Here is a 21,203-nt window from a genome sequence, read left to right on the forward strand (position 1 = left end):
CGTTAAGTAATCTCCTGAAATCACTGCTGCACTATATGTTAACTAACTTGGATGTAAATTAAAAAATAAATTATTTTAAAAAATTAAATTTCTTTAACAAATATTTGGCTACGTCTTTGTGCCAGTTTTGGTAATCTGCATTTTTTAAGAAATTTGTCATTCCAGGATTCAAGGGTGGAATTTATCTGTATAAAACTGTTCACAGAATCTCCTTTTAATCCTTTTAATGTCCGTAGGATCTATAGTAATGTCTCCTCTTTTCCTGCTTTATACGGTAATTCGTGTTTTCTTTCTGTCCTCTTTTCTCAGTCTTACAGACATTTACCAAATTGAGTAATCTTTTCAAAAAGCCACTTGGACATTGTTGATTTTCCCTATTGTTTGTTTTCTATTTCTTTTGAGCCCCACACATTTTTGTCATGTCGTTTTCCTATTTCTAATTTATTTTGGTTTCTACCTTCAGGTAGAGGCTTAGATCATTGACTCTACATCTTGCTTATTTTCTAATAAGAGCATTAAAATTAACATTTAAGATTAGACTTTCTCAAAATAAAACAACTCTACTATTTTTCTCTAGAACTGCTTTTGCTGTATCTCCCACATTTTAATGTCTAGTTTTTATTATTTTCAGTTCAAAATATTTTTGATATCCTTTGTGATTTCTTTTTTGACCCCTGGGTTATCTAGAAATGTACTGTTTAATTTTCTAAATATTTAGAGATTTTAGGGGCATCTTATTGTTACGGACTCCCACTTTAATTCTATCATGATCATGATATACTGTGTATGGTTTCAATTCTTTTACTATTTAGTGATCTTTGGCCCAGTAGATGGTCTCTCCTGAGGGCTGCTGCACACATACTTGAAGGGAACGTACAGTCTGGAGTCGCTGGTGAGTGTTTTGTAAACGTCAGTTATGACAAGCTGACTGGCATACAGCACTGTTCAAATCCTTTCATCTCTTTATTGTTTTTATTGTGTAAATCACTGACAGAGAAGTGTGAAAACAGTACGGTTATGTCTGTGTAGTTACCTATTTCTCCTTTTTCAGTCTGTTAACAATGGCCAATCGGGTAAAGGGCATACTGGAATTCTTTACATTCTTCTTGTACCTCTTCTGTGAGCTTACAGAGAAAACTATAGCCTATAGCCTCTAGTCCAAGTCAGTTTAAAGTCTAAGTTTAGAAGGATCTAACGATACCAAGGCAGGCTTTCTTCCATCACCGAATCTGGAAACGTCTATTACTTATACTCGTCAGAAAGGGCAAACAGGAGTCTAAATGATTGGATAATTTTGTCAAGGTCCCCAAGGAAAGTCAGTGCTAGGCACATAAGCCTTCATCCAAATTCCTGATATCCATCATATGAAAACTCCTAACCCGAGGATTTTGCTTCTCAATTTAGGAATGGGAACTGGTCATATCTTTTTCTCCCCTCTCTACATGTCCTATGTCCTCTTCTCTTTACGCTGATGCACACAGACCAGTTTCCGATCTTACATGTGTGTGTGAGTAGTGTGTTGGTCCGTTATTAGATGAGAAGCCCCACCCCCACCCGAGATGAACCCCTGAATCCTCATCAACTCTAACACAAGAACTCAAGGAATAAGAACTTTAGGATTTTAGGGGCGCCTAGGTGGCTCAGTCGGTTGAGCGTCTGACTCTTGATTTGGGCTCAGGTTGTGATCTTGTAGTTCATGGGTTCGAGCCTCGTGTTAGGTTCTGCACGGACGGTGCACAACCTGCTTGGGATTCTCTCTCTCTCCCTCTCTCTCTGCCCCTCCCCTGCTTCTTGCTCCCTCTCTCTCAAAAAATAAACTAAAAAAAGAAAAAAAAAAACTTCAGGATTTTAAATGAGCACAACTGCATCACTAAGGGTCCTCAGAGAGAAACTCTATGAATTTTTTTTTTTAAAGCAAAATTGACATGCCATCCCATTGCCGTGCATACCTGAAGAACCGGCTTTTGTCCAAGTCCATAGAGTGGCACTCTCGTTTGCTGCTGCTGACCTCTGCGGTCTTCACTACATTGGTCCAGTGAATAGGAGCCTTACAGAAAAACACGCCCAACCCTTTGGGCCGGGCCTGAAGCCGCCAGGAAGTGAGGTGTAAAGGCACAGCGAACGAGTCCCCTGGCATGATGGCGGGCAGCACCACCGGCTCTGGCATGGAAAAGAAGGGTCAGCATCTTCAGGGAGTGGTCTCCCACCCCAAAATTTGACTTTTTCAGGATAAAAGGAGGACTGACTATGTCAAAACTCACTGTCTGGAGCTGAAGGGCTATCCAGTCTTAGCTCCATTGGTGTCTCGAGCCTGTTCTTCACGATGAGGGCAGACCGGACGGTGATGACTTTCCGAGCACTGCCTTCCATCGTCACGGCAAAGACCACCCGGACGGGCGGGAGCGAAGAGAACTGTGGAGAAGGCAGGAATAAAAGTACCACCGCTGTGCTCGTGAAAAAGCACACAAAGTACAGCAGTACCAGCTAGGATGTCTAAATCAAAAGCATCTTATTACTATAACCCTTCAGTGAAATTAGTCATTAAGCCTTAAAACCTCTCATCTTTAAGAGGCATGAATATCCCATAGATAAACCCTGTGAATGTAGCCAAGCTGAAACATTTCTAGAAAAAGGCAGATACTCTACTCAGACATGGTATCGCACAGTGTATCACAAAGAAATCTCAGTCCAAGGCCTCTAGACACATTATAAAGAAACAAAGACCCATAATAACCTATTAAATCTTCCAAACTTCCTGCAATTTGATAAGAAACTGTCTGCTGGAAATTACCCTAAGCCCTTGGGTTCTTATACGTCAGCCCTTATATGGAAACTCTGAATTACACTTGTTTTCAACTCTACTGGAGGGGAATAAAGATCATCCAAAGCAACCACACGTTCAGAAACACTGAGGTAAGACTGAAAAACATGAGATGATTTACCTGCTGTGGTATTTTTCTCCCAGATTAACATTAAAGGAGAAACACTCCTTGAACACTAACAATGGGCTGGACACTACCCAACACACACAGAAAAAACAGAAGGAAGTCCTCTGAGATTAGAGCTTGTCTTGGTAAAATCCGCAGAGTGTGGGAGAAAGAGTTGTCCGTGCTGGTATGCCTTTTATAGGAGTAATTAGGTTTTCCCTCCTTAATGTCATAAAAATAACACTCTAGACCCACACACAATTCGTTGACATGCCTGTAGAAAAAGCAACATTTGTATTTCAAAGAGCTTTAAAATCAAACTTCCCTTTCTTCACAACTTTTTCAGCTCTGTTCAAAAATCACACTTTCATAAATGAGGCACCGAGATTCCGAAACTCAACAGAGCGGAGGGAAGTAATTTATTTTTGGTCTCGGGTTGCAGCCACTAACTTTCTTCTTCCATGCGTTCATTCACACATTCAACACACATTTTGTTTTACTATCGAGCACCCAATTTTGTCTTTTTTGAAAGTATAAAACCCCACATCAGGTACGCCAAAGAGAAGGTTTCTACAACTATCATTCTTTCAACGAGTGTCCAGAACATACGGACGATGCTTTTTTTTAATGGAGAAACAAATGACACCACATCCAAGCTTTTCTTTAAACAAACACTATGTGGAAACCGACCTAATGAACAACAAAATGAAGAGCTCCATCTTTTGAACCAAGACTTCCAGAAAGTCCCGATGAAAAGACAAATTATCAGTTTCTGGAGGGTTTTGAGAGGGACACAAGTCCAGCCAAAATCATCACCAAAGCCTCTGGTGGCCCAAGCCTGGTAAAGCCAAGACAAGGCCCAGCCCGGTAAAGACAGACAAGGCCCAGGAACAAAAGTTTTAAATCTTGATACCGCTGTTGCTAAGCACACCTGAAATCTCACATTACAAAACCTACTACCATCAGAAGAAAGTATAAGCAAAAAATCTGAAAGCAGTTTTTTAATGTCATCTTCTGGTGATGTTTCAAAAGCCAAATGGAAAAAGAAAACCTTACTAGTTTTCATTCTTATTATCTTTCCATTATTATTCTTGCAACTAAGACCCAGGAAATGCATACAGCCACAGCGGGTAAGTTTATATTGTAACTTAGAAAGAGGAGGGGACCTTGGACCGCAACATGGGCGTTTTCTCCTCCTCCCCTGTTAACACGAGGTCTAACGTACCAAGTTGGTTCAAACATTTTCTTGCAGGTTCTTATAAAAGGAAAGTAATCATTAACAGAGGACGGAGGTACCTTCCCTTCACACATAGGTCGTCAAGTCCTGAGATCATCAGGACATCTACGTATGGCTGAAATGCAGTGTATGTAGTCAGTAATCACACAACACAGGAAAACCATACTCACATAGACCTGAGGATGAATAATATTCGTCCTGCTGCCCGGGCTGCCAATCTAAGAAAGATTCCAGAAGTCAGAGTCAGCACAGAGGTCAGCTGACAGGCATCCATAAATTCAATGACAATGGAATGTGCTCGAAAGGGGGGGGATTTCTAAATAGTCTCGGTCAAGTGTGGCCCATCATAAAGAGAAAACATCTTAGAGGATATGGAAAAAAACAATATTCGTTTTACAACCACCCCACATATATGAAATTTCTCCAGGACACATCAATACAACAGAAAGGTATCTCTGGGGGGAATTATTCCTTTCCTTACTAATAAGCAACAAAATGAAGAGCTCCATCTTTTGAACCAAGACTTCGAGAAAGTCCTGATGAAAAGACAAATTACCAGTTTCCAGAGGGTTTCGAGAGGGACACAAGCCTAGCCAAAATCATCACCAAAGCCTCCAGAATGTCATCTGGAAAGAAGTTTGCTAAGAAACTTGGGGCACAAGAGCAGAAGTGGAGAGGGGCGCCTGGGTGGCTCAGGTGGTTGGGCGTCCAACTTCAGCTCAGGTCATGATCTCGCAGTTCATGAGTTCGAGCCCCGCACTGTTCTCTGTGCTGACAGCTCGGAGCCTGGAGCCGGCTTTGGATTCTGTGTCTCCCTTGCTCTTTGCCCCTCCCCCGCTCATGCTCTGTGTTTCTCTCTCTCTCTCAGAAATAACATTAAAAATGTTTTTAGGAAGCGGAGAAAGAACAGTGTTCTTTGAGAGTATTTTTCATGAATAAAGGGAGCATGAGGAAAGCCGTGATGCCTTTCCACTTTCCCCTTCATCACGGGCTCCCGAAACGCATACACTTCCCCTGTAGGACAGTGTGAGGATCCCTACAGGATATCCAGTAAGTAGGACCGGGTGCTGGGTGAGAGGCGGCTGCACCAGCCGCAATGCCAGCCTCGACCTGCATGTTCCAGACAGGGAGGTGGCCCGCATCACCGCCCAGGCCGGCCCTGCAGCCCCGCGACACTGCGGGCCGGGGCCACGGCGGGTCGGGGGTGTGTGAGAGGACATGTGATCAGAACATAAATAACAACGGTGGACCTCTGTCGTTATGCCAGAAAGGAGGACTCAGAGACACAGAACTGGAAGGATCAAGGAATGGCACTACGGAAACATGAAGAAGATGGTGTGCAAGGGAAGCAGAGAGTGTGTGCAAACGGAGCGCCTACGCTCACGCCCAGCCGGTCGGTGCGCCGCCAGTGGGCTGAGCGAGCACGAGGTGGGTCTGGACCCTGCACGGGTGAGGCAATGTGTGTTAGCGCCAATTTTAGACTTAGTGTTTCTCCGCTGAAATCACCCCCTGGCGGCTTATCTAGACTGACTTAGCCCACCTATGACTAAACCCAAAATGTACTTCCTAGAGCTCAGGGCAACGAGGGACAAGCAGACTTCACGAGAGCGGAGTGACAGGCTCCGCCTGTCTGACTGGCTCTCAGGGCAGGTGGTCGGGGCACCGTGGTGCCACCCAGTACCCATTCTAGGGCCACACACCGTAGAGGAGGAGGAGTTCTTATCCGGCGCTGCATAGCGGAAAAACGTCCCGACTTTGTCCACGGACACCGGGCTCACTTGCTCCCAGCCGTTGACTCTCACTTGCAGCTGGTGAATCCGGAGGGCATGGGTGTGTCTACAGGGAGAACATGGGAAATCGCGGTAAGCACCATCTTCAAAAAGGAAAGAAAGTGGAAGCAAAGAGTCAAATCTGATTTACTGTACGATGACGTAAAAGCCCAGATGGCTAAGCCTTTTTGAGGATTACCTAACTTGAGAAGAATCAGGAGAACATTTTTAAGCGGGCGTCATACTGAACACAAAAGTGCAAGGTCCACAGAGCTTGAGCCAGAGCGCCGCGTACCCTCCCTTTGTACAAGACTGCGTGAGTCCTGTGCACAAGCCCGGGTCCGCCCCCACCCGCCCCCGCCCCCACCCCGATAAAACGACGCCAGCTGTAATCATTCGGGGGGGGGGGGGCAGTAAAGCTGCTGTCCCAGCAGTGTCGTCACACAACCAGACTCTGGGAGATGCACACATGACATTTTCCTCCTGGTTCCCCACTTCTCTCGGAACCACATTCGGCTGCTTTGGTGCCGGTCCTACAAGACTACAGGCAGGTTATGAGAGACGGAGCCCTCGAGCTTCAGGCCTGGAGCCCTTGGCTGCCGCTGGAGCAGGGAAGCCAGTGGGCAGAACAGGACGAACGGGAGGAAATTGCACATTTAATTCTATTTTAGGTTTCGCCTAATTCAAGCCAGAAGCCTGAAACGGGGAACTGGACTTGGGGCTGACAGGAAAGGGGGAGGGAGGCCGGGAGTGGGGGACAGTGTGCCAGAGAGCCAGAAAAGCCAGGGAAGGCATTTATTTTGATGAATTCAAGCAGAACGGTGGGACTTGAAATGGGTTACTAGATGTGTATGTGAAAACGGAAATGACACAGAGGCCATACCCCTCTGTCACCACGGAGGCCGTGCTGATTATGAAGTACAGCCAGCGCTGTTGTAATTCGCTCCTCCAGGAACTGTGCGGAACAGGAAAAAGCTCACCACTATCCCTGGAAATTCTACCGTGGCTTCCGGGCACACGTCCCCAGCACGGGGATTTTCTAAAGTCCACTTTTCCTGTGTGGTCAGCAAGGGGGCCCACAAGTCCCGACCACCTGCCACAAGGGACTCGCTTGTGTGCGCTGGTCCAAGGGGCACACAAGGAGGAGCCGCTGGACTCGGGAGCAGGTTTGCACAGGGACTGAGAGCTCACGAACGGTCAGGCCGCAAAAGGCTGAAGCCGAGCTCTTCAGTTTCAGCCCCACTTGGAAACGGGGATGAGGCTCAAATGCTAAAACCTTAACCTATTCGCTATCCACTGACGGCCCTTCCGCTTAAATGTGTCTGCCAATAGTAGGACATTTTAGGACCTCCCAGTAAGCAGACAGAGCCTCCCCTCATACGGGCGCCAGTCCTCTGGCTGGCTGTTTGCAGAGTGCCCTGGCCAGCGGGCTCCCGAGAGGAGTCCTTATCCGCCTCCGAATCCGAAGTCCTTATCGCTACTGGTCCTGCTTCCTGAAACCACTACCGTGCCAGGCGGCACATGCGCATCTCAGGACGAAAACCAATGTGCTCTGACAGCCTTCATGTCATTCCGGGTATGGGATGACTAGGTCATGGGGGCAGAAGCACCGTGTGGGGAAGACAGTCGATGGCACTGGAAGAGCACGGCATGGTGACAGATGGCAGTCGCACCGGTGGTGAGCATGGCCTAATGGAGATCTGTCAAATCACCAGGTGGCACCTCCAAAACTAAGTCACATTGTATGTCGACCATACGTCAATTAAAAAAAATTAAAACACACAACAAAATCATGTCGCAACTCCATCATAAAAACGAGGTTAGGATACAATGAACTTGACAGTTGTCCTCTTTCTTTTTTTTTATGTTTATTTATTATTGAAACAGAAACACAGCATGAACGGGGGAGGCGCAGAGAGAGAGGGAGACACAGAATCCGAAGCAGGCTCCAGGCTCTGAGCTGTCAGCACCGAGCCCAACACAGGGCTTGAACCCACGAGCCATGAGATCATGACCTGAGCCGAAATTGGACTTAACAGACTGAGCCACCCAGGCGCCCCTGTCCTCTATCTTTCGACCACATTGTGGGAAACACACCGGTCATCAGCTCCCGTGTCAAATAAAGGGAATATTAACGGAAACAAAGTGGGGCCCACGATAGCAAAAGGAAATACTGACCTTCAAAACACCTTTTAAAAATAAAACATTAGGGGCACCTGGATGGCTCCGTCGGTTGAGTGTCCAACTCGTGATTTTGGCTCAGGTGATGATCTCACAGTTCGTGAGTTCGAGCCCCACATCAGGCCTGTGCTGACAGCTGGGAGCCTGCTTGGGATTCTCTGTCTCCTTGGCTCTCTGCTCCTCTCCCGCTCTCACACACATGCACCTGCTCTCTCTCTCCCAAAATAAATATTTAAAACATAATAATAATAATAATAGATACATAAAATCATTAATAAAGGCAAGTGAAAAGGTCCAACACGAGGGATAGACACACTATGTTTTGAGGGCAGGAAGAAAATACGCCACACGTTACCTGTGTCTTAGCTTTCCTCTTGCTTCAAATTCAAAGGGAATCTCTTCACCCGTGAGGACTTCGCGCCACTCGCTAACATTGTGAGCATCATCAAGAAATGTTCCGTTCCCTTCTGGAACGAGCCCTGGACTCCCGCTGTGGGACAGCGCAGCCCTGGAACCAGATCAGACGACACCAGCTTGTCCCTCTTTCTCTCCCAGCCCACTGTTGCCAAAGCTCGGTGCTGCGGGCAGAGACCCTCCAGGACCCTGACCTACGCAAGAAGGCCCTGGAGCCTGGCTACCAGGATGACTTAAAAGGTCAGCAGCTACATTATCTTTGTGACAGCCATAGATTCCACGAAGCCTCAGAAACAGCTCGGAGAGATCACTGCCCAGCTGCTTACCTTCAGCAGGAGAGCCCAGTACACGGGGAGATGTGTAAACTCAGTTGAGAGTTTTAAAGGTAGTTTTTAAGTGACGATCTGGAATGGAACAGACCTAAACTGCTTTTGGAAGATAAACATCTCCCCTGAAGCAGGATCATACTCAGCGGAGGCAGGAGAAACGTGGCTCCGAGCTGGCTGATTCTGCTACTTCACGCACCTCATTCCCTAAATGGCAAAGATCAGTGTGTGTCTGCAGGGTTGAGCCAAGGTCTACACAGGCAGAAAGCTGGCAGAGAACATTCTCGCCCGGCCCAGGTAAACTCTGTTCTGCACACCCCACCCGCGTGCATCTGTGTTGAACTGCTTTAAGTCTGGAAGAGAGCTCTTGGTGGGAGTTTAACATGGCAGGGGTGTCTTCAAAGCCGTCTTAGAAGAAAAATGCAGGCTGTTTGGCTTAATAGCCACATATAGCTTCCTTTCAAAGGGGGTGGGGGGTGGAGACTTCCTACTCACATCCCTAACTTGCTGGACTTCGACCTTAGACATAACGTGCACCAGGGCCAGGATCCTAATCTGGATACTTCGGACTCAGGACCTACTGCTCTGGCCACGGACTCCACCTCCCTCACAGATCTCAGCACGATAGCACGTTACCGGTTCAAATACAATCGCAAGGGCTTCAGGAAGGGGCCACCTTGCTCTGTCGGGCTCGCGGGGACACGGCAGCAGGCGTTCCTTACCTGGTGGGCGTGGTGGTGAGGGTGGCAAACCACAAAGTGCAGCCTGTGTGATTCCTCAGAGCAAACGGGACAAACGGCTGCCGGCGCTTGGGGGTCTTCACCTCTGCTATGGGCAAACGGAAGGAGGCCGTGAGCACGCGCCGCCATCTGTGCAGCAGGGACCTCCCCCCTCGCACCCGCACGCGGGGCCCCAAACTGTCCCCCGTGCAAAGGGGCCAACGGCGGCAGAGATGGAGCCACCACAGGTGTGTCGACGGGACACTCGGGGTCTCCACGTCCTCTGCTCCCTGCTGCGTGGTGACGGCCCCCTACAACTGGCTGAGATGTGGGACTGCTCCCAGCCCCCGCGCCTCCCACGACTCTTGTGGGCCTGAACTCAGGAGAAGGTGCCCGGCCCTACCCGGGCTGGAGGCAAGACAGGGAAATGGACCCCCACGAGTCCCAAGACGTACGTTCTAAGGAAGCGACCTGGAGTGTAGCAAGATATAGCACACAGCCTTATGTACACGTTGTCCAAAATGCCTGTGCTTGAACAAAGACGCCCCTTCTAGACCAGCTACACTTCAGTCATATCATAGCAAAATAAAAACATTCTTTTCTGTTCCCTTAAATTACTATTTTCTCCTTCCCTGCCTGGAAGATCAGAAATCTACTATCCGAGGGGCGCCTGGGTGGCTCAGTCGGTTAAGCCTCCGACTTCGGGTCAGATCAGATCTCACGTTTGCGGGTTCAAGCCCCGCGCCAGGCTCTGTGCTGACAGCTAGCTCAGAGCCTGGAGCCTGCTTCCGGTTCTGTGTCTCCTTCTCTCTGCCCCTACCCCTCTCAAGCTCTGTCTCTCCCTGTATCAAAAATTTAAAAAAATTAAAAAAATAAAAAATCTACTATCCGAAAACTACAAAGTTGTGTTGTTTTAGCTTTTTCTTTTTCTTTTCTTTCTTTTTTTTTTTTAACCTAGTAGGTACTGCACCTTCTGCCGCAGCCACTACCAGGACTACAAAAAGGGGCACAAAATAGGGTTTCTTTCCACAGAACAGCTTCCCATCAGGGATGCCAGAAAGAAACGCTGATCAATTACAAAACCGTAAGGAACCAAATCCCAGAGCCCTGACTAGAAACACTGTTAAGAAACAGAGAAGTGGGAGACTGGGCAGCTGGGAGCGGCCATCCAGAGCCCGGGGTGCCTGGAGACCCTTCCGTGGCACCACCACCCTGCCATGCGGTCTGGCCTGGACCGGCGGGCCGAGAGGAGGCTCCACTCACCCAGGGCCCACGTCTCCTCTGCCAATGGCCCTGGGAAGGTGGGAAGGGGTGGCAGGAACCATAGAGGCAAGGGCCCCGTGCTCACACCAACCATGTGGCCAGCTTTAAAGCACAGAGACAGGCGTGCCTGGGTGGTTCAGTCAGTTAAGCGTCCGACTTCAGCTCAGGTCATGATCTCACGGTTTGTGAGTTCGAGCCCCAAGTCAGGCTCTGTGCTGACAGTTCAGAGCCTGGAGCCTGCTTCAGATTCTGTGTCTCCCTCTTTCTCTTTGCCCTTTCCCTGCTCATACTCCATCTCTCTCTCCTTAAAAAATAAATAAACATTAAAAAAAATTAAAAATAAATAAAAATAAAGCACAGAGGCAGCCCAAGAAGGACCAAGACCCAAATGGTCTGCAGCTGCAGAAAAACAAGAAGGTAACCTGCACCAGGCTGTGCCCTTTCCCACGGCTAGGGTAGGTCCGGGCAGGGATTGTGGAAGTCGGGAATTACTGCTGCCTTTTAAAGAACAATTGCTTGCTTTTCTTCCCCTTCGTGCCTTCTAAAGTTTTCAGAAGTTAGTTACTAGAAATGCTGGGGGGAAAAAAAAGGCAGCAATTACAAGCTAAGGCAAGTTCTATTTTGGCAAGGAGAGTGGCTCAGGGGCGTCTGAGGAACAGCTGGTCCGATAAAGAAACGAGTGGTCTGCAGGGCGTCCCCACATTCTGCCGTTAGTCTTTAGGGACGCCCCACATGGTGACAGTTTCCTAGACTATCTCCTAGATGGCCACCCAGAATGTGCCCATTTCTCGGGCTCTCATGCCAATGGCCTCACTTAATTCACAAGGTTGGCTTTTAAAAAAAAAGTTCATTGAGTACAAAATTAAGGAGCAGCCGTGAGGCCAGTGACGGGGGGCGGGGGGGGGGGGAGTAAAGATTTAAGAGCGTCTGCAGGGGCACACAGCCCTTACGGGGGCACCTCCAGAGACACCAGGCATGCGGGGAGACAGCTGCTTTATGACAGCAGATAAAGGACCCAGGAGGAAAAGAAGCCAGATGTGCCTTCATAGCCTACTGTGAGCCAGACTGTAAGTTTCCATTTGCAAATTAGATTAAAAAAGAACAGCTGGCAAACGGCTTTGATCACACTGTCACACAGAAGAAAGTGCTAGCAACCCCCATCCAGACAGTCGCAAGCGGGCCGCTCTGGAATGACACAGCCTGGGCAGGCGCACCGCTTCGGCCCCCGGCTCCTTGCGTTGGTAACACACAGAAGCCCCGGCTTCAGCGGCTCGCGGCGCTGAGAGTACGTGGAGTGCTCACGAACCCAAAACTCCGACGTCTCCCGCACGAAGCTCCAAACCAGCGGTGGACCCGCCTCTGGCGCGGCACCAGAGAACAAAACTCCCAAGTGCACACCGAGAGCGAATAGCATATTCCCTTGCGGCCCCAGGAAATCTGCTCCTAGCGACCAGAGCTGGTTAATGACGGGCCAAGAGAACCTGAGGCGCCTCACTGCAACTTGGGCTTCGTGAGGCTGAGGAACCTTCTAGCCTGCTGGCCTTGTTTCACAGAGCAATGCGGCCCTTATCAACGTGCTGTGTAAGCGTCCAGGCTACCAGAAAGGACCTGGTTTGGAAATCCTACGAAATGGAGGGAAGTCTCAGGTCTGCTGCTAGCTACTCATGTGGATAAAGGCACAGAGGCTGAGAGAGCCTAAGAAATGTGCCTTTATCCACCATAATGTTTTGCTTCTCCTGAAAGATTCAGTAACAGAGGTAGAAAAACCTAGCATATAAATCCATTAGTAAGTGAAGATTCAATCAGGGGTTTCCTTTGTGAATCTGCCCCCTAAATATCCATGTGGACAAAACCTCGCAGAAAAAACCCACTGTCCTGCTCCCGTGTGTGAATATTCCTGCTCTGAATAGAGGAAGCCCTCACGGTCTTTTTTTTACAACCTACATCATGACCCGGGCAGGATCTGGTGTTGGCCAAGTACAAACACAAAATTATTCCGATTAAACTGCCCTCCTTCAAACTAGTGAAGAAGCGAACATCGTGGGATTCCAAGTCCTTGAGGTTTATGGTCTCTCCTGTCTGGTTTACTTATTAGTCAAATTCTCAAGGAAACTTAAAGGGTCAAAGACAGAAATAAAGACTGCTTTATTTTCTATCTCTGAAGCACTCACGTTATATCTAAAGAAATCACAGTTTGTTTCTAAGTAAGTATTTACTGGGAAATTTTTTTCTTAGCCTAATTCCTGATCATGATAGCTCCTATCCCACGGACCCCACTTGCATCGCCATAAAAATAAATGTTCACTGACAGGCACCTGGGGGGTGCTCAGTCAGTTAGGCATCCGACTTCAGCACAGATCAGGATCTCGTGGTTCGTGGGTTCAAACCCCACGCTGGGCTCTGTGCTGACAGCTTGGAGCCTGGAGCCTGCTTCGTTCCGGTTCTGTCTCCTTCTCTGCCCCTCCCCAACCCGTGCTCTGTCTCTCTCAAAAATAAAACATTAAAAAAAAAAAAAAGAACCAATGTTCACTGAGTATTCATCAGTGCAGGGCAAAGCCCTGCCTGATGGAGGATGGCTTTCCTCCCTTTACTTGCTTTCCGAAGTAAGAAATCGCCTCTGGCGCTGGGTATTTCTGCACCGTACACCGCGGAGCTGAGCCACACGCACCCAGGCTTGGGGACAGACGGAAGACGCAGCGTTAAGAGTCAGCACAGCACTGGCTTCTGAGAGGGAGTCGCTGCATTCGTCAGTTGGAAGTGCTCCTCCCTGCGGCTAAAGCACAGTCCCCCCGACGGGCGGAACCCCACTCTGCTCCCACGCACAGAAAACTGGTGGACAAGGGAAAAGCAAGCAAGCCCTCGCTTGGCTATACTGTACCTCTAGCATAGATCTGGTGCTCTAGGTTAGTCAGACTGGCTGTACTCCTAGTTCTAAGGTAGACAAGAGGGAGGCCTGGTAGGAGAGACAAAGTCAGAGGGTAAGAATAAATGCAGCGAGTGAGAAGACCCACCTCCAAAACATTAGCACAAAGAGAGCATAGTACAAAAGTCGCAAGCCCCATGCAGTTACCGGATCATTCCCTGCAGTGACTGCTAAGAGTGAAGAGAGCACTTGACAAAGTGAGCGGAGACATTTTTACACTGGCTTTTACTGTGGACGACGTGTCACAGGAGCGCGCCTCTCTTTTTTTCCCAACCGGGGAAAGAAAACATGGTCCACGATCTCTTTAACAGAATGAAACGCCTTTTGGGGATTTTTCACTTAAAACACATACACTCTTAAATGGCATGGAAAAGTTCCCAGGCCAGTCAGTACAGACTTGGGTGGCGGCTGCTCTGTTCCACTTTGGAAAGGCAGGAGCAGCAGGAGGCTAATCCCTACAGGTCTCAAAATTTCAAGGGAAATGTGTTCCGAGTTTAAAGAGTCTCTGCCAAGGAGCGATCTCATAATATTAGTTACAGTAGAAATTAAACACGGAAGCTTTTAGAATATTTACATTTGATATTTCCATAAAATGTCCTCAGAATACAAAAACTATTAAACTCAGCAAGGTGCCACGCCGTCCGGGTACCTGCAGAAATCTCAGCCCTTACTGAACAAAGCCAACAATGATTCAGAAATGACATTTCTTTCCCCTGCCAAAGAGACAGTGAGAAATCAGCAGCTCCGTTAGGTGAAATTTCCTATTAAGAATCTCTATTTCAAGGGCTCATTTTGAAGCTGGCCTGAAGGAAATGCACAAATTTGGGAGGACCCTGACTAAACGTTCGTGAACAGGACCTGAGAGATGTGATTGGTTCATCAAGGTTCGAGTCTACTGACTTTCAAAACAAATGCCCCAATTAATCCGGTAGGCCCGATGAAAGAATACAGTCCCATCCGCCAGAAGTGGTGCTACCCAGGAACTTCCAATAGGAAAGAGGTTTGGAAATTTAGGTATAGTCATTTATGTCTAATTAAAAAGACATACCTTTGACAGCCTAAGTGACCATAAAAATCCAGCTTTAATTTAGCACTGGCATTTAACACAGATAAGGCAGCTTATTAACTATAAAGAGGAGAAAGTGTTTTTTAGAAAGGTGCAAGGTTGAGGACAATAGAAAACCGTTCGTCAGAATCCTGAAGATGAGGTCTTCCCAGGTTTCCAAGGAGTCTGGATTTAAGCTCCCCTTGTATGAGTGGCAATTTCAGGAACATGCTCTCTAGGACATATTACATATTACAAAGGTTACTTGGAGTCTTCTGGGGGAGACTGTCACATTCTTCTCACATACACTTTGGGAAGGTTCGAGGAGGAGCCAGAATTGAAGCTGATGATACCTGAAAAGCCCTGGCTCCTAAGCAATGACCTTGAGACTCAGAAGCAACAGCCTGGGAATACAGAGAGCAAGCAAAGCTGACACTTCCTTGTCCCTCCTTCTAGAAGTGCGAGGCAGATAGAAAGTCCACTCATACACCCTGAGGAGAGACGGACCAGTTCCAATCCTTCATAAACTAAGAAAATCCATCTCCCCGTGACATGTTTGCAGACCAGATGGAATATTTAAGCATTCATGAGCTATGTGAAACCCAGCCAGGACTCCCCAAAGAAACCACACTGAAAGAGTTGGGGCTGAGTTGAATTTGGAGGACAATGGCTTGCGAACCACTGAGGACCACGCGGTTGGCCGTCACACTCTCCCCAGCTCTGAGGAGATCAGAACTCCATGGTGAGGCATTAAATAAGGAAAGAAAACATCGTTAACAGAGAACAAATGGACTCCTCATTCTTCAAAAGGCTGGGTATTCAATTCTTTTCTTCTTTATGAACAATACAGAGCCCTCCTTTTAACAATTTCTTCCATATGGGATCCTGCCTGCCCTTCCTTCAAGAATATGCCCCAACTCTGTACCTCTGGATTCGCAAAACTGTAACGTTAGTTTCTAAAATCCAGTCAAAAAGTCCCAGTCAACTGGGAAGATTTGCCAAGTGGAACACTCTTAACAGCTGACCTTGATGCGCTTTCAGGCACACCAGCCTGTGTGCAATGTCACCAGAATTTAGAAAATCATGTGTCACAGACCTTTGCTTTTCCACAAAGGTGGAGGAATTAGAGCCCATATCAAAAGTTCAATATTTTGAGCCAGAAAAATGTCTCCTGCAAAGATGAAAACAGAACTATAGAAGACGGTCAGAATTTCCTGTAGTTTTTTCCACAGACAATGATGATTCTATTTGGGTTTCTCAATAAAATGTGGCTGTGTTGGTCAACAGTGATTTATTCAGACATTAGCAGAGAAAAATCTTACTTTGTCCAAAGCAGGGAGGATCCACCGAAGAGCCCATCCAGTCTTCTGATGTGGTCGCGTCGATTTCCTTGTCCTGTTTACAGTAATCTGCCAGCCACGATTCCTTGGTACTTACATACTGGTCTAGAAAGAATCGCCCAAAGATATTAAGTATGGAAATAGAAAGGATCGAGTAGGCTCCAAGTCAAATAATTCCTATCTGGCAAAACGAGCTTCTGTTGAATGTCCTACTGTATGCGAGGTGCTACGCTAGGTTCTCAGAAAGTTTGATCCCTGGAGAAGTCACGCTCCACTGGAAGAAATCAATGGTAACCAAACAACCATCACCACAAACCCACAACGTGGAAGGAGCTGAAACAAAGTCATAAATAAAATTCAATGGGGGCACAGAACAGGGGAAGACTCATTCTGCTTTGGCAGCCGTGGGACAGTATACACGAAGGTCCACGGGAATCTTCAGAGATGTGGGGACCTCTGCTCTGGGTCTTGAAAAATGAGCAGAGGTTAGAGTTTACCAGTGGGATTAGGCGTGCGGGAACGTTCCAGGCCAGGAGAAGAGCATGTGCAAAGATTTTAAGACTTGAAAGTACACAGCACGTCTAGAGAACACAGAATACTTTGGTGTGACTCTGGCACGCAAACATATTGGCGGAGGGATACAGCAAAGAAGTCTAGAAAAGGCAGTTAATTTGTGAAGAGAGTGGTATAGCATGCTAAGGGATGAGGTTTTGAGACAGAAAAACCAGTGAGGAGGCTGTTACAAAACCACCAAATTCAGGAGGCTGAAATCCAGCTGACAATTCTCCAAGAGAACTGTTTTACTGTTTTTAGAGAAATCTAACGGGAAGGGTGGGTTAACAAAATAATTACGATGCACCACCCCTGGATAAAGACCTCTCCTACAAATTAGGGTATGATACTTCTTAGAATAAGAATGTTTGGTTTCTGGCTTTCAGTTCTAATAGTTGGCTATATAGAAGATTTATTTCAACACTAAGAGGTCACAGTAATATTTCTGGGTTTCAGCATGGCATTAAGAATAAGGAATTGGAAGTAAAAAAACAAAAAGCTTTACCACAGACAAGAATGCCTTTTGGTATTTATTTTTTAAGTTTATTTTTTATTTATTTTCAGAGAATATGTGTGTGCATGAGCAGGGGAGGGGCAGAGAGAGAGAGAAAGAGAGAAGCCCAAGCAAGCTCCGCACTGTCAGTCCAGAGCCCATTGTACTGCTTGAACCCATAGATCATGAAATCATGACCTGAGCCAAAACCAAGAGTCAGACACTTAACCAACTGAGCCACCCAGGCACCCATGGAAGACATTTTTAAATAGACAGAGGCTCCTCAGAAATATCAATAAAATCCTTTTGTTCGAGGTAAGCCCTTGTGTCTTGTAGCTTTCCAATATCCTAAACTTTACCGAAACTTGCAGGTGAGCGCATTATATAAGAAATAACATAGGATCAAAATAACACAGCATCGAAGGATCATGAGATCAATTATCCAAATTTAATGAATGAAATCGGATAATGTAAAACAGTGGTTGTAAAACTTTTCGATCAATAAACTTGGGCCTCGTTTCACTATGCGTTCTCTTCATCTTCTTCTGACACGGAAGAAGCCAGTGGTATGCTGCCAGCCTCGGTCCCGCCCACCGAAGAAGGACCGCGGACGGGCAGCGGTGCGCGTTACCACTCCGGTGCCCGCAGGACGGCCCGAGAGCCAGGTCCCGTAGATCTGTAATTCAGGCAGCAAGAGTTTCCAGAGCAGAGGCAGGCAATACCTGACTGTATGATATGTTACTCTTCCCTTACGGGGATATAAATACAGGCATAGAGTGGTTCCAACTCACTACATCGAATCCAGGAATTACATGTCAACGTTTTCAGAGAAACGTTCAGAACGCACACCGTTAGCGTGGCGCTCCTTCAGCCCGGTGATTTTTAGAGTGCGGTCAACATGATAACTTATTGGGAAACAGTACAGGCACCTTATCCTACTGTAAACACAAGGTCAAAATTACACCTTTTAAGAATGATTGTGTGTGTGAGTAGCCTGAAAGAACTGAATCTAAACTCACTTTTAGGACATTAAAAAAAAAAAAAAGAAAAACCACCAAAAACCCATGATCAAGCATGGTGCGGGAGAGAGTTTTTATCATGGACATTTATGTTGCCCAAATGGTCGAAACTCTTGCTTGGTCACTAATGGCATCACTACGAGATGCCAGCTCCAGGGCTCTGGGTGGGAAAGAACCGTGAGGCGGGGTTAGGGTTGATCAGGAAAGCAGCCGTGCTGAATAAGTGATGTCTGGCCTGGGCCCGAGATTTGCTAAACCAGGAGCCCCAGACTTCTAGACAAAGGACTTATGTACAGAAAGGTTCCAGTCTTCTAGAGACGACTTGCCACTCACCAATGAGTACAGAGGTGATGTTGATATCCAAACGGGGCTTGGCCTTGGCTTCCAGCTTCAGGCGCGGAGGGTGGAGACGGCTAGCTGCCTGTTGTTGCCAGGATACAGAGCACGGCCATGGCTCAATGAATGGCTCCCAGCCTAAAAGAACACAGGAAATAAGACATCTGTTGAGCAGATATCGAGAGTTTATAGCGAACACTGTTCACAAATGCTCAGCAAGAACAGAATATAGCTTAAGAGCTTTCTATTTCCAATGTGGTTTCACAGCAAAAGCACCATCTTCAGCTATAGGTCACCCCACAGACGGCTGTGCTGGCTAGAGGACGTGAGCACGAGGACAAACATGTGCCCCACAGGGTCGTCCCCAGAGGTGGGAGGAAGGAGGGCACAGAGTACAGGGGCCTTCTCTAAGGAAGAGCAGGCAGGACCTGCTTTTGAGCCACTCAAAATGGGGTCTCCAACTCAGGACGGGAAAGTACTAACAGGTGACTGAAGTAACTATTAGATCTGATTCTCCTGCTGACATTAAGAATACACTGGACAGTGCGCCTGGGGGGCTCAGTCGGTTGGGCATCTGACTTCGGCTGAGGTCACGATCTCAGTTCGTGGGTTCGAGCCCCACGTAGGGCTCTGCGCTGACAGCTCAGAGCCTGGAGCCTGTTTCAGATCCTGTGTCTCCCTCACTCTGTGCCCCTTCCCCACTCATGTTTTCTCTCTCTCTCTCTCTCTCTCTCTCAAAAATAAATAAACATTAAAAAAATTTTTTAAAGAATTCACTGGTTGATTAAACAGGTAGAGCATAATTGGAAATTCGTTAACTTAAGGTTTTCAAATTTCTTAAGACATCATATGTACAAAGGGTTTAAAGAAGAAAAGTACTACAAACTCCTGTGCCTGCTATTCGGCTTAAGAAACAGAAATGAGAAGTTCCTTTGAAGCCTGAGTGTCATTCCCCCATGTCAGCCCCCCTCGCCACCAGCCCTCCCCCACACAACTCCAAGTCAACATGAGTTTGGATTTTTAATCATGTCCTTGCTCTTTTTTCATCGTTTTACCACACGCACGTGCCATTTCTTCAGAACATATTGGTGAGCTGGTCTTACTGGCGGTCTTTACATAAACGGAATCTGACATATGTGTTCTTCTGCAAGTTTCTATTTCTGCCCAACAACGTCCCTGTGAGCTTCGCTCATATCGCTGCCATGTAGCTGTGGCACATTTATTTTCCCCACTGAGTTGTAATCCACTTATGAATACGCCACAATCTATGGCCTCTTTCTACTGCTGAAAAACATGGCCTGGATGAGGAGGAAACACCACTCTAACCAGTCTTCTATCTGTTTCCGAGCGCACGTGAGCAAGAGATCCTACTGGGGGCAGATGCGGGAGAGGTACGCTGCTGAGCTGTTGAGTATGCTCACACCCAACCGTACTACATGTCAGCCCGTTTTCCAAAGCGGATGTCCCCGCTGACAGTCCGAATGGCAAGAAATTAGAGCCCTGCGGCTCATAACAGTGTCACACGTCATTTTTGCCAGTCTGATAGGTAAGAAAAACGAGACCTCCCTGCGGTTTTAAAGACAGTTAATTTTTAACAAAGTCTTCTAAATATACTCAATATACTGATCCACAGATCAGGTGACTGGCAAAACCCCAGTACGTAGCATAAAGTAGGTACTTTTATCTCCTCACACTACTGGGCACCTAGTGACCTGAATGTGTTCATTCAAGTTCAAAACAAAGCAATATTTGCTCTGGGAGAAATGATGATTCTCAGAAAAATGACTCCCACATACCCTGTAAGAGTTTCTCCTGACTCGTAAGACTTGGGTCAGTATTCTAAAGTTAAACACGTCGAACGGTTAGAAAACCAGAGTGGTGAATCCAGAACACAGAGAGAAAATGCTAACTAACGTAAGCAGGCAAATGTGACACGTACTCTCGAACAATCCACAGCAGCATGACAAATGACGCTTCATCCTCCGCTGAAACCAAAGGGAGCAACCGCTCTTAGGTCTAAGCCTTCGGCTGCACAACTCTACTTTTTTCTCCACACCTACTAAAACTTTCTTACGGCAAAAACTTCACAGCTCAGCCGCTCAGCCCTGGTTTACCAATCTTCCCGAATGTCCATGTGTACAGGCCCTTCCTTGGTCCTTCCCGTGGAAGGAAAGAAACCTGAAGATGCATCCCGGCGTCAGCCAGGTCCTATGTCCCCAGGAGAAGAGCCTGCTCTGATGAACTGTGTTTCGCTTGAGGGACGAGGAACAACAGACTATATGTATCACTGACTCGATACACTTCTAATGGGACAAGCCCAGCCAAGGGGAAGGAGGCTTGGTGTCTAAAAGGCTTATGGAGGCACGTGGGGGGCTCAGTTGGTTAAGCGTCCGACTTCAGCTCTATTGGTTCGTGGGTTCGAGCCTCGTGTCTGGCTCTGTGCTAACTGCTTGGAGCCTGGAGCCTTCTTCAGATTCTGTGTCTCCTTCTCTCTCTGCCCCTCCCCCACGCTCTCACTCTCGATCTTTCTCTCTGACATAAATAAACATTAAAAAAATTTTTTTAATAAAATAAAAAATAAAAGGCTTATGGACAGAAATCTCCCTATTGGGAGTGCCTTTCTGGCTCAGTCAGAAGAGCATACAACTCTTGGATCTTA

At 47.2% G+C, this 21,203-nt stretch overlaps 1 protein-coding gene across 1 annotated transcript in view; it reads right to left on the bottom strand.

Annotated features, from left to right (window-relative positions):
* The window catches only part of VPS13D (vacuolar protein sorting 13 homolog D), a 256,120-nt gene that overhangs the window by 146,372 nt on the left and 88,545 nt on the right, over positions 1–21,203 (bottom strand). Inside the window, exons 38-45 of the mRNA XM_029945909.1 lie at positions 18,542–18,682; positions 16,127–16,249; positions 9,577–9,682; positions 8,470–8,622; positions 5,865–6,000; positions 4,335–4,382; positions 2,262–2,412; positions 1,950–2,160 (exon numbers count right to left, since the gene is read on the bottom strand). Of these exons, the coding sequence (XP_029801769.1) occupies positions 1,950–2,160; positions 2,262–2,412; positions 4,335–4,382; positions 5,865–6,000; positions 8,470–8,622; positions 9,577–9,682; positions 16,127–16,249; positions 18,542–18,682 (1,069 nt within the window). The remainder of the gene's footprint in view (positions 1–1,949; positions 2,161–2,261; positions 2,413–4,334; positions 4,383–5,864; positions 6,001–8,469; positions 8,623–9,576; positions 9,683–16,126; positions 16,250–18,541; positions 18,683–21,203) is intronic.

The sequence above is a fragment of the Suricata suricatta genome, chromosome 8 (assembly GCF_006229205.1).
Source record: "Suricata suricatta isolate VVHF042 chromosome 8, meerkat_22Aug2017_6uvM2_HiC, whole genome shotgun sequence".
Classification (NCBI taxonomy): domain Eukaryota; kingdom Metazoa; phylum Chordata; class Mammalia; order Carnivora; family Herpestidae; genus Suricata; species Suricata suricatta.